At 35.4% G+C, this 12,944-nt stretch overlaps 1 protein-coding gene across 5 annotated transcripts in view; it reads left to right on the forward strand.

The window, feature by feature from the left end:
* UBR3 (ubiquitin protein ligase E3 component n-recognin 3) overlaps window positions 1-12,944 on the forward strand; it is a 240,156-nt gene that overhangs the window by 147,011 nt on the left and 80,201 nt on the right. For all 5 annotated transcript variants that reach the window (XM_030327918.1, XM_030327919.1, XM_030327920.1 and 2 more), the window contains one exon: window positions 7,540-7,673. In XM_030327918.1, the coding sequence (XP_030183778.1) occupies window positions 7,540-7,673 (134 nt within the window). The remainder of the gene's footprint in view (window positions 1-7,539; window positions 7,674-12,944) is intronic.

Below are 12,944 nucleotides of genomic sequence, written 5' to 3' on the forward strand. Positions count from 1 at the left end.
AATGCCCTTCATCCTCTCCCATACTGAAGTATTTTAAGGTGTGATAGCTTTTACACACTTTTGTCCCAATGAATTCAATCCATTTTCAGCAGGAGTTTGTGTGAAGCAAAGAGAAAATAAAATTCTTACACATTTCTCCCAAGCCTTTTTTTCTAGGGTGTTTATTCTCTGAATTAGTATAGTAAAGTGGAAAGAGAAATGGCTTCAAATACAGGTATTGCTTGACATAATCTGGTCAAGTTTGTTGCTTTCTTTTAATTATAGAGATAATATTGACCTCCGAGGATTATTGTACTTGTTAAGTAACGTAATATAGGCAAAAGGATCTAATATGATGTCTAGTAATTAGTTTCTCCTCTTGTGACTTTTCTTGCTTAAAAATAAAATTGATTTGGGAAACCCCAGTTGAATAGAACATTGGAGTAGAGCTGTCAAGATCAGAAATGCTGACTAAAAAGGAAATGTGTGGGAGTATTGACTAGTTTTGTAGCTATTTCTGTTTTCTACTATTGTGAGGAAAGTAGCATATTAGATTTTTGCCACTTTTTATAACTTCTTCTCCAGATACTTTATAATCATCAATGTAATGTTTTGTTTATTCCTTCATTCATTCATTCCACATATATTTATTGAGAACCTAGGTACAAGATACTGTCACAATAAGAAACAAGGCAAAACAAAATCTCTGTCCTATGCAGAGTTTTGGTTTTTGTTGTTTTAATCTTTTTTATTATTTTATATTTAGGTTACTTTCACCAGATTGTCACTTCATTTAATCCTTTTTACAATTTTGCATACTAGCTAAACTTATTAATGTTAGATAATTCTACTATAACATAGCTCTTTTATCTTTTATAGATAGAAGGAAGTGAATAAAAACTAACATTAAAAAGTGTTAAATCTGAAGAGTGATTTTAATTGGGAACTGTGGCAGGTGAAATCTCTGGCTGTTTCCTTCCTTTTTTTCTGAGCCTCACACACCTACTGACATCGTGCCTTTTACCCCTTTTTATTTTTCCTTACTTCTGACTTCTTTTTTTATTTTGATCTCTTTTTATCTATTTACATTTGGATATGGAACATTTCAACCGCACAATGAAGTAAAGAAATTAGTAAAATTAGCTTCCATGTCTCCATCAGTCTTTAATAGTGACAGATTGGCTAATCTTATTTATCCCACCTCCTCAGAATTATATTGAAGAACATTCCAGATATTATTTCAGTTCATCTGTAAACATGTCACTGTTTCAGTTAAAAAGAAAGTTCATGTTTTTTAGATATAGCCCAGTCACTTGTAAGTAAATTAGTTCCTCAGTATAGTAAAATACCTCGTCAGTGTTTAAAATTCCCCAATTGTGGGGCGCCTGGGTGGCTCAGTCGGTTGGGCATCCGACTTCGGTTCAGGTCATGATCTCGCGGTCCGTGAGTTTGAACCCCGCATCGGGCTCTGTGCTGACCGCTCAGAGCCTGGAGCCTGTTTCAGATTCTGTGTCTCCCTCTCTCTCTGACCCTCCCCTGTTCATGCTCTGTCTCTCTCTGTCTCAAAAATAAATAAACGTTAAAAAATTTTTTTTTAATAAAAAAAAATAAAAAAAATAAAATTCCACAATTGTTTCTTATTTACTTTATTTAATTAATTAATTTATACTTATCGGATCTCCTTGTAGTCTTTTAATTAATAAGCTCCCTTTTCATCTCCCCTCTTCCTTCTCCCTTCCCCAAAATAGGGGCCCTCCTATCCACATACGTTTTACTTTTTTGAAGAAATTAAGTCATTTAAGAATGTTTTGAATTTTACTGAATTTATCTCTATGATGTTTACCTAGTTCTTCTGTCCACTCTGTTTTCTCTGTTTTTGAAATATTCACAATGAATTGTGATTATTGGCTAGATTCATCAGTTCATCCACAAATCTTTCTCTTTTTTTGTTTATTAGCTGAAATACTTCTATAAAAGAAATTTTACTTCATCAACTATTTTGATTACTCTGAGACATAAATTATACGCAAAGGCAGGGTAAATACTGTATTCTTTCCCTTAGATAGTGCTCAAAATATTGAGGTAGCCATTCCTTAGCACTTTCCCAAAATAATTAATTAGTACTTTTTAAATCATTATGATATGTTGCAATTAGTTTCTCATTGAGGATCACATTCTTCCCTCTTTGTTCAGTTGGAGCCTCTTCAAGTTACTTCCTCAGTTCTTTTGACACAACTCATGTAGACTTCAAACTTTACATTTTCTGGCATGGCAAGTTATACATTTCTGACCCAGGAATCAGCCATTTCTCTAAGAAGCCGTACTTTCTTTTAGTGGGAAATGGTATTTGGAGACCACAGTCTGGGTGCTAGGTGTGCTTATTGCTCTAGACCTTTTTTATGGCCATTGATTCTTTATTGGCCTACTTTGAAACCATGCATCAAAGAAAAGTCCCATGATATCTCCCTTTAGTCTAACATTTGACTTGTGCTGGATTATATTTTGATTACGAACCCTTCAAAATAACTGCTTGAGATAAGGGTTCTAAAGGTGTTGCTTTATATGCTGTCTCACTATTGTGCAGAATGCCTGTTGTAAATATTATTGACTTGGGAGATTCGGTTCTCCATAGGAGAAGAATACAATGTTATATGATCTTTTCCATATTATTAATCTCCACAGTCTTTGTAGAATTTAAGAAAATCCAAAATTAATGCCAGTGTTTTAATCTTCATAGTGTTTTAAACACATATGTAATTAAAAAAAAACAAAAAAATATATGTAATAAGAAGGAACTAAATCTGGAAAGCAATGCAGATTGAGGTTTTTAAACCAAGTATCAATGTTCTTGTAGAAAAATTCAGATAGATAAAAGCATGAAGGGCAAGGAGTGGAGATGTAACTGTAAAGGAGCAGAATTTTTGTATACTATTGAAACTAAGTTCAGATTAATTCCAACTTGATTGTTAGAAAATGAAGGTAACTATTTAAGGAGAAACTAAAAAAGAAAAGAAATGAGAAGGGAATCAATACAGTATACTAGAACAACAAATTGAGGAACATATAGAAAATAGCAAAATGGGAAAATTAAATCATCCTAAATCAATAATTACTTGAGATATAAGTGCATTCAGCTCTTTAATTAAAAGGCAGAGATTAACAGAATAGATTAAAAAACATGAATAGACTGTAGGAGACATTTTATTTCCTTTTTTGTTTTTGAGAGAGAAAAAGAGTGCTCAAGCTGGGTAGGGGGAGAGGGAGAGAGAGAACTCCAAGCAGGCCCCACACTCAAGGTGGAGCCCTCCCTGGGGCTCAATCCCATGACCGTGAGGTCATGACCTGAGCTGAAATCAACTAAGATGCGCAACCAACTTAGCCACCCAGGCACCCTTAGACATTTTAGATCCAAAAGCACAAATGGGTTGAAAATGGGTGTCGGGGCGCCTGGGTGGCTCAGTCGGTTAAGTGTCTGACTTTGGCTCAGGTCGTGATCTCATGGTTCGTGGGTTCAAGCTCTGCGTTGGGCTCTGTGCTGACAGCTCCGAGCCTGGAGCCTGCTTTGGATTCTGTGTTTCCCTCCCTTTGCCCCTCCCCTGCTCTCACTCTGTCTCTCTCTCTCTCAAAAATAAATAAACATTAAAATTAAAAAAAAAAAGAAAAGAAAATGGGTGTGAAAAAATATTCCGCACAAATAGTAACCAACAGAGAGCTGGGATGGTAATGCTAATATCAGACACAATAGATTTTAAGTAAAACATTGTTGCAAGAGCAAAAAGGACATTATATATTGATAAATGAATCAATCCATCAAGAAAATAAAAACAGTTTTAAACATAATATGTACCAAACAGCAGAGACCCGAAATATATGAAGCAAAAATTGATGGAGAAATAGTTTGACGATAATAGTTGAAGACTTCAGTGCCCCACTTTAAATAATGGATAGGACAACTAAACAGAAGAAGATAAAACAAACAAACTTTAGCAACAGTATAAAACAATTAGATCTAATAAACTTATATAGAATGCTTTCTCCAACAAGAGTAGAGTACACATCTTTCTCAATTGTACGTGGAACATTCTCCAAGATAGATGATGAATTAGGCTGTGAACAAGTCTTAATACATTTAAAAAGATTGAAATCATCCAAAGTATCTTCTCTGATCACAGTGGAATGAAACTAGAAATCAGTAACAGAAGAAAAACTGGAAAATTCACAAATAGGTGGAAATTAAATAAGAGATTACAAGTGAAATTAGAAGATACTTAATAGATGAAAACACAATATACCAAAACCTGTGGGAAAATAGTGCACAGAAGAAAATTTATAGCTGTAAATGTTTACATTAAAAACAAAGATTCCGGGGTGCCTGGGTGGCGCAGTCGGTTAAGCGTCCGACTTCAGCCAGGTCACGATCTCGCGGTCCGTGGGTTCGAGCCCCGCGTCGGGCTCTGGGCTGATGGCTCAGAGCCTGGAGCCTGTTTCCGATTCTGTGTCTCCCTCTCTCTCTGCCCCTCCCCCGTTCATGCTCTGTCTCTCTCTGTCCCAAAAATAAATAAACGTTGAAAAAAAAAAAAAAAAAACAAAGATCCCAAATAAATAACCTAACTTTACACTTTTAAGAAACTAGAGAAAGAAGAGCAAGCTAAACCCAAAGCTAGATTATGGAAAGAAATAATAAAGATTAGAACAGAGATAAATGAAACAGAGAATAGGAAGACAGAGTCAGCAAAAGCAAAAATTGGTTTCTTGAAAATATCATCAAAATTGACAATTTTCAGCTTGACTGACCAAGAATAAAAGAACACACAAATAACTAAAATCAGAAATGGAAGTTGGGGACATTACAATAGGCCTTACAGAAATAAAAAAGACTAAGAATATTATGAACAATTTTCTGTCAATGAATTTGTCAATCTCACCCTTAGGTGAGATGGGTAAGTTCCTAGAAACATAGAAACTACTGAAACTGACTCAAGAAGAAATGGGAAATCTGAATAGACATTAAACAGGTAAAGAGAATGGATCAGTAATCAAAAACTTCTCAACAAATAAAAGTCCAGGACCAGGAAACTTCACTCACAATGCTACCGAACATTTAATTTTTTTTTTTTTTTTTACATTTATTTATTTTTGAGAGACAGAGAGACAGAGCACAAGTTGGGGAGGGCAGAGAGAGAAGGAGACACAGAATCCGAAGCAGGCTCCAGGCTCTGAGCTGTCAGCACAGAGCCTGACTTGGGGCTTGAACTCCCAAACCGTGAGATCATGTCCTGAGCCAAAGTTGGATGCTTAACTGACTGAGCCTCCCCCCTACTTTTTTTTTTTTTTTTTTTTTAATACTGACTGCTTAAAAAAATTTTTTTTGTTTTGTTTAACATTTATTTATTATTGAGAGAGAGAGAGACAGATCATGAGCATGGGAGGGACAGAGAGATGGAGACACAGAATCTGAAGCAGGCTCTAGGCTCTGAGCCGTTAGCACAGAGCCTGACACAGGGGTTGAACTCACAAACTGTGAGATCATGACCTGAGCTGAAGTCAGATGCTTAACTGACTGAGCCACCCAGGCGCCCCCTGTGCTACCAAACATTTAAAGAATTAACATCAGTCCTTCTCAAACTTCTCAAAAAAAAAAAAAAAAAAAAAAAAAGGAGGAGGGAACTTTCTAATTCATTCTATGATGACAGCCATACCCTGATACCAAAGCCAGATAAAGACATCACAAGAAAAGAAAATGATAGACTAGTATCTCATGAATGTAGATGCAGAAATCCTCAACAAAATCCTAGCAAATGAAATCCAGCAGTGTATTAAGAGGATTATACATCATATAGCTAATTATATTTTAGTTGCTAGCATCTCCCTACTTCTGTTTTTTCTTTCTACTGCTGCTGTAAATCTCTTCAAAACTTGGGGTCCATATTTATATACCTGATACTCCTTCCCTAAGAATGGTCTTCCCATGCTTATTGAGTCTTATAGTAATACATGGCAGTGTATGTTTCTATCCCCCCTCCCTTTTTTTGTGCTTTGATGTTTTACAGTTATAAAATCTTAGTATTATTTTTGCCCTTTTGTTATATACCTCTTTTCCTAGCTTTTCATTTTGAAAATTTTGTATCTACAGAATAGTCTTTACTTGCACTCAACAATTGTTAGCATATTGCCATGTTTTTCTTTCCCTCTCTTGTCTATACACACACTCATATACACATGCACACATACTTTTTAGAAGAAAATAGTAGATGTCATGATGTTTTATCCTTGTAAGAACAAGGATATTCTTCTATATTATCTATCTATATTACACCCAAGAAATTTATATAATATCTATTATGTTCCAATTATCCCAATAGTATGTATATTTTTAAAGTTTATTTATTTTGAAAGAGAGAGAGAGAGAGCATGGGCAGGAGAGGGGCAGAGAAAGAGGGAGAGAGAGAATCCCAAGCAGGCTCTGTGCTGACATGGGGCCTGAACCCACAAACCGTGAGATCATGACCTGAGCAGAAACTTAACCGAGTCAGACTCTTAACCGACTGACCCACCCTCGTGACCCCCCCAATAATATTTTTTTGTAGCAGATTTTTTTTTCTTCATCCAAGAAAAAGATCATGCATTGCATTTAATTATCAATTCTTGTTAGTTTCCTTGAATCTAAAACGGTTTCTCCAGCCCCTTTAAAAAATTTTTGAAGAGTCTAGATCTTTTGTTCTGTAGAATAGTTCATGTTCTGGATTCGTGTGGTTATTTTCTTATTAGGTTTAAGGTAAACATTTTTGACAATGGCATTATATACATGATGTTCCCTCCCATTCCATCACATTAGGAGGCTCATAGTGACAGCTTGTCCCATTATTGGTGATGCCAACCAAGTTTGATCACTTGGTTATGGTGGTAGGTAGTCTATAGGATGATAACGTTGGGATCCTGACAATTTACCCCTTTACCCCTTTACTTGATGTTCCTTGCCTGAATTGATGAATGTGTTATCTGTTACTATCATTATTCTTTTCAGAACTCAAATTTTCTCGAATTTGACCATCAAAACTCCTGAAGGTCCTCATGACCAGGCACCTCAGTGTTTGAATATCTCCTTGCTATTTATTACAATTCCAGGCTCACTTTGAACTTTTCCCCAACCCTGGATGTAGCTTTTTCTCCAAGGATCTCTGTTTACTTTTAGTGAGAAATAGTATATTTAAAAATGAGGTTTATTGATACCAGAGAATCATACCTTCTAGGCCTTTTCACTGGACAGATTTTGAAAACCATTCATCCTCTATCGATTGATCGATTGATCGTCCATCCATCTATCCATCCACCCAGAGTTCATACTAATATTTTAGTGTTATTTCAAAAAATAAATAGTGTCATATTTCACACTTATTTACTCTTTAGAAGAAAACTAGAATATCACTTTTTGTTAGGTCTTTAAAAATATTCAGTAGTAGAATAATTAGAGTAGCTTGTGATAAATAACAGCTTTACTTAGTGAATCATGTTGAATCAGGTTGGTTATTTAATGAGCTCTTATTTCTGTTGTTAATGTAGTTTTGGGGCAGTGCCGTGACAACATTGAGCCAAAAAAATTGCCTATCACTGAGGAGGAGCAGATTTACCCTTGGGATACATGTGCAGCAGTTCATGATGTGAGGCTTTCGTTATTACAGCGTTATTTTAAAGATGTAAGTACCCTTTTTTATCATATAGTGATAGTTTGTCTGCAAAATTGATGGTTACTTCTCTCCAGAGTTTTATATTTTTTCTTCTACTAGATATCATTCTAATTTGGAATCTGGAAGTTTATTAGAAAAAAAGTTAATGTATGGATAGTAAGGAAATAGGAATCTGTAATAAATAAACTTTTTAGGTTATAAATGTCATACCTATGTTTTAAATGTTATTTATTATAAGATATATAAATTCAGTTCAATGGAATGATAAGTATTACCTCTATAAAAACTTTTAGTTATGGCATGAATATTTTATGAAGATTTTTGCCTCCTTTTACTTTCTTTTAAACATATACAATAAAATCTCATTATGATGCTTTTAAAATGTAAAGTAGGGACAGATTAATTAATGGCTTCTATGGTTTGTTGTTGTGAACTTGATACGTTTTTTTCCAACTCTTTACATCTAGGGGCTCTATCTAGCACTCAGGTGTTAATTGGTCTTGGAAGGTCAACTTAGTTTATTTAGCAGCACCAGCATTGTTAACTTCCTTATAAAATTTCTGTACCATTTTCAGTATTCTCTCAGTGGATTATTAAGTGGGGTTTCCATTCACCTGTTGTTTTTTGGATTTACTGTATCTTGAATTAAGTAAATATATAATAATAACTTAAAATAGTTAAAATATGAAGTGAAACATTATTTTTAGTTAGCTATATGAGATGAATATCTTGATACATTTTCACATATGATTCCTTTTTGCCCATAACGCACTGGATTAAATGGAAGAAACTAGTAGGAGATGTGGAAGACAGAAACTTAATGAGAATAAGCAGCAACTGACCTAGTAATGATGGGAGTCAGAGTAGGATGTGGTTCAGTAGTTTGGACTGAGGAGAAGGTTTCTAGTGGGTTCTGGAGAAAATGATGGCTCTAGTAACGGAGGCACTGTGTAGGGTAGAAAGAGTTACAGTTGAGAAAAACTGGGGCTTGGTCCTGATTCTGCCATTGCTTAGCCATGTAAGCTTGCCAAAAAAACAGACTAGGACTCCATTTTCTCATCTATCAAATAAGCCGCATATGAGCTTTCATACAGTAACCCACCAGGTTAGAAATTTCTTTAGATCACTGTACATGTTATAAAGGTCAGTATAAATGTAGAGTGGTGTTTTTAATATTCGAGCTAGCCCAGTGAGAGGGCTCAAGTTAGGCCTTATAAGGCAGTTTGGGTTAGGTAGTGAGGATCATGTTCCCATATATTTTCAGAGGCTTTACAATGAAATTATTCTTATTTGGAAAAAGAGGGGTGCCTGGGTGGCTCAGTAGGTTAAATGTCTGACTCTTGATTTCTGCTCAAGTTATGATCTCACGGTTGTGAGATTGAGCCCTGCCTCGGGCTCCATGCTGGGCATGGAATCTGTTTAAGATTTTCTCTCCCTCTTCCTCTGCCCTGTTTGGTCCCTCTCTCTTTAAAAAAAAAAAAAAAAAAAAAAAAGTCTGTGTGTGTGGGTGTGTATGCATACATATGTACACACACATACATTTTCATGCTTTTTCTTTATTCTGTATTGTTTCTTTAAATTTTTGCAGCATATGTATGTTAATTTTTAATCATAGACCAATAAATATCTTCATTTTGAAGAAAACAATGAAACTGTGCCAAGTTCCTCTTTTGCAGAAATTTACTATCACCTTTATTTAGATTTTATTTTGTTGTCATAATCCTGAATTTTATCGTTTCGAATCACTTTAGAATAGATGAGTAAGGATGAATCCTAGAGCCAAGCAGAAAAGGAAAAAATCTTGATTCAATGGAAATATAACCCAGACTTAAGAACAAAATAATTTTGAGGGAAGGGGAGTTCTAATAAAGGAGAGAAAAAGTAGGGTATCTCTTTCTTAAAGCAGCCAGAATAGTTATTCATTTCTAGAAAAAAAAAATCTTTTTTGTAGGAACTTTGAACTGAAATCTGAACTGGACAGAATCTCTGTTGTGTTTCTGTTAATGATTATGGGATTTTATTCTTAAATATATATATTTTTATAGAACAGTTTTTTACTTTCATAATGGTTATTTTCTGTATATCTGATGTGCTCCCTGGACTATATACGTCTAGAGGTGTAGGGCCATTCTTATATTGATTTTACGGTCTCCTCAGGGGCTAGCACATGCTGTGTGTGTTGTAGATGCTTAGTGGATTTCTTACTGAATTACTGTAGCATAGAGTACCTTAATTTTGTATACAGGCAGACAGATAGACTGTATGCAGCAGAAGAGTTTCTATTAATGAGCACTGATTCTGATTACAGAATTAAACTATGTAGATTGTTCTCTTCATATCAGTTGCATGCATTTTACAGAGTCAACCTGTAGAGTTTTAGTTGTGTAAGGCAGTAGTGCCATTGAAACGGGGAGTATTATATTATGAGAGAGAGGACAGAGTAGGGCGGGAGCCCGAGCTTTGGAGTCAGATAGACTTGGGTTTGAACTTGGACTCTGCCATATATAACTGAGTGGTCTTGGTAAACTTTTCATTCCTTTTTTGGTAATGTTTTAATAAATATTGAGGCTATGAAGATTCAGTGTTAAGCAATTCTTAGCACAGTGGTGTGGGCACATTGTTGAAGTCTTCCTAAAATATTAGTCTCATGTTAGTAAATATTTTCCTGCCTTTTTGTTTTGACTCTGATTCAAACAATAAATCTAACAGTTACTTAGACAAATGGCATACTGATTTTAGTTTTAAAAGCTGATTTATTAAAATGAAAGGGGCACCTGGGTGGCTCAGTTGGTTAAGCGTCTGGCTCTTGATTTCAGCTCAGGTCATGATCTTACGATTCGTAGGATTAAGCCCTGTGTCGGGCTCTGTGCTGGCAGTGCAGAGCCTGCTTAGGATTCTCTGTCTCTGTCTCTGTCTCTCCCCTGCTGTGCTTGGGTGCTCTCTCTTGCTCTCTCTCTCAAAATAAAATAAATAAATATAACATTAAAAAAAGAAGTAAGATAAATTACATTTTTATACTACATTGCCAAAGAGAGCAGCTTATTAACTGACTACTAACCATTCTAAAATGATCTAAATCTGTTTCTACTTCAAGCGCTCCAAAACATAAAACAAAGATGAGCAGGTCTCCTATTGCTATTCTGATTTGTGACAATAGAAGCTAGCTCACCTGCTGTGAGTATTTGATTTGTGCTGCTACACATCTTTAAATAGGCTGGAAAGGCATTTTGCACCGTGTAATATTTTCAACTTTCAGATGTTCATGAAGAACATTAGAATTCTTTTAGAACATTAGAACATTCATTTAACATTAGAATTTTGTTTACTATTGTTTAAAGATTATTTGGTCATCTTACATTATATTGTAAAAATTTCTTTCCAAAGTAAAAATAAAGTTGAAAGCTATACTCAGTTTTAGTGGCTCTCAAATCTTTCATCATGTGCTATCACCCATGTTAGACCTTTTTCCTAATTTTGCTCTGGCCTGGTCGTCTGTTTACTACAGACTCTAGAGGGTGAACTGAACTCAAGTTCAGGCCCAAATAGTGTTTGATAGAGGCCAAATGAAAATTCGAAGAGGATTATTTTAGGAGGAAAAGTCTAAGCCTGTGTATAGGTTGAGGGGAAGGAATTAGTAGAGAAGGAGAGAAGGAAGAGTTGAAGATATAAGAAAAAGAGGAGATTAAAAAAGTTAACTTGTAGAACAGATTTCAAAAGGGTATTGTAGTTGCTTATATAATCTGGGTCCCTTCTTTATTGTATATTCTATTAAACCCATGTAAATGTTAAGGTACTTTTTGGGGTTATCTTATGACCAAATTTGTAGTCCAGAAAGATGTATGGAGGGTGATGCATTATGGAGAGAAGAAATTGGCATCAAGGTGACCAGTTAAAAAACTTTGTTGAAAAACCTCCTCCCCCACAACAAATGATGCAGACATGAATGTTATAGTGGAAATGAAGAGGAGGGGCCCAAATCATGTTTTATTTAGGAGATAGAATCTACATAGTTTGGGAGCTAATACTGTGGTGTAAAAGAAAGAATGTGATGTAGAATAACTCTTAGCATTCTGATTTGGTGACTGAAAAGATTGTGGAGTTTTTAAACCAAGAGGAAAAGAAAGATTCATGGGGGAAAAAAGACAAATTTATGACACATTTAAAACAAATGTTTATTTATTTATTATGAGACAGAGTGTGTGTGTGGGTAGGGGAGGGGCAGAGAGAGGAGGAGAGAGAGAATCCCAAGCAGACTCTGTGCTATCAGCATGGAGCCCAACACAGGGCTCAGTCCCATGAACTGTGAGATCATGACCTGAGCTGAAATCAAGGGTCTGACACTTAACCAACTGAGCCACCCAGGCACCCAGTGACATATTTTTTAATGTTATCTGAGGGACATCAAACTAGAGATTTCTGCTTGGGAGTTGAGTGGTTGTATCTGTCACTAAGACAAGTGATCCAGGTTTGGAGAGTGGTCAGATTTACTGATTAAATCACTCAGAGAACAGTTCTAGTAAGAAGAGAGTGGTACAAAGAACCTTGAGGAATATAAACATTGAAGGGACAAGAAAGAAAAAACTTGTTATTCCATTGTATCTATCTATCTATCTATCTATCCGTCTATCCGTCTATCTATCTATCTATACCACAACTTCTATATAAATAATACTGCTATGAACATAGGCATGCATGTATCCTTTTAATTAGGAATTTTGTATTTTGGGGGTAAATACCCAGTAATGCAATTACTGGATCACAAGGTAGTTCGATTTTTGAGGAATCTCCATACTGTTTTCCACAGCTGCTGTACCAATTTGCATTCCCACCAACAGTGGATGAGAGTTTCTTTTTCTCCACATCCTTACCAACACCTGTTGTTTCTTGTGTTTTTGATTTTAGCCATTCTGACAAGTGTGAGATGGTATCTCATTGTAGTTTTGATTTGCATTTCCCTGGTGATGAGTGATGTTGAGCATCTTTTCATGTGTCTGTTGGTCATCTGGATATCTTCTTTGGAGAAGTGTTTGTTCATGTCTTCTGCCCATTTTTAAATTAGATTATTTATTTTTGGGGTGTTGAGCTTGATAAGTTCTTTATATATTTCAGATACTAACCCTTTCAGCCAGAAAAAAGAATGAAATCTTACCATTTACAATGACATGGATAGAGCTAGAGAGTATAATGCTAGCAAAATAAGTCAGTCAGAGAAAGACAAATATCATATGATTTCACTTATATGTGGAATTTAAGAAACAAAACAAATAAGCGAGGGAAGAA

This window comes from Lynx canadensis, chromosome C1 (genome assembly GCF_007474595.2).
Source record: "Lynx canadensis isolate LIC74 chromosome C1, mLynCan4.pri.v2, whole genome shotgun sequence".
In the NCBI taxonomy this organism is placed as follows: domain Eukaryota; kingdom Metazoa; phylum Chordata; class Mammalia; order Carnivora; family Felidae; genus Lynx; species Lynx canadensis.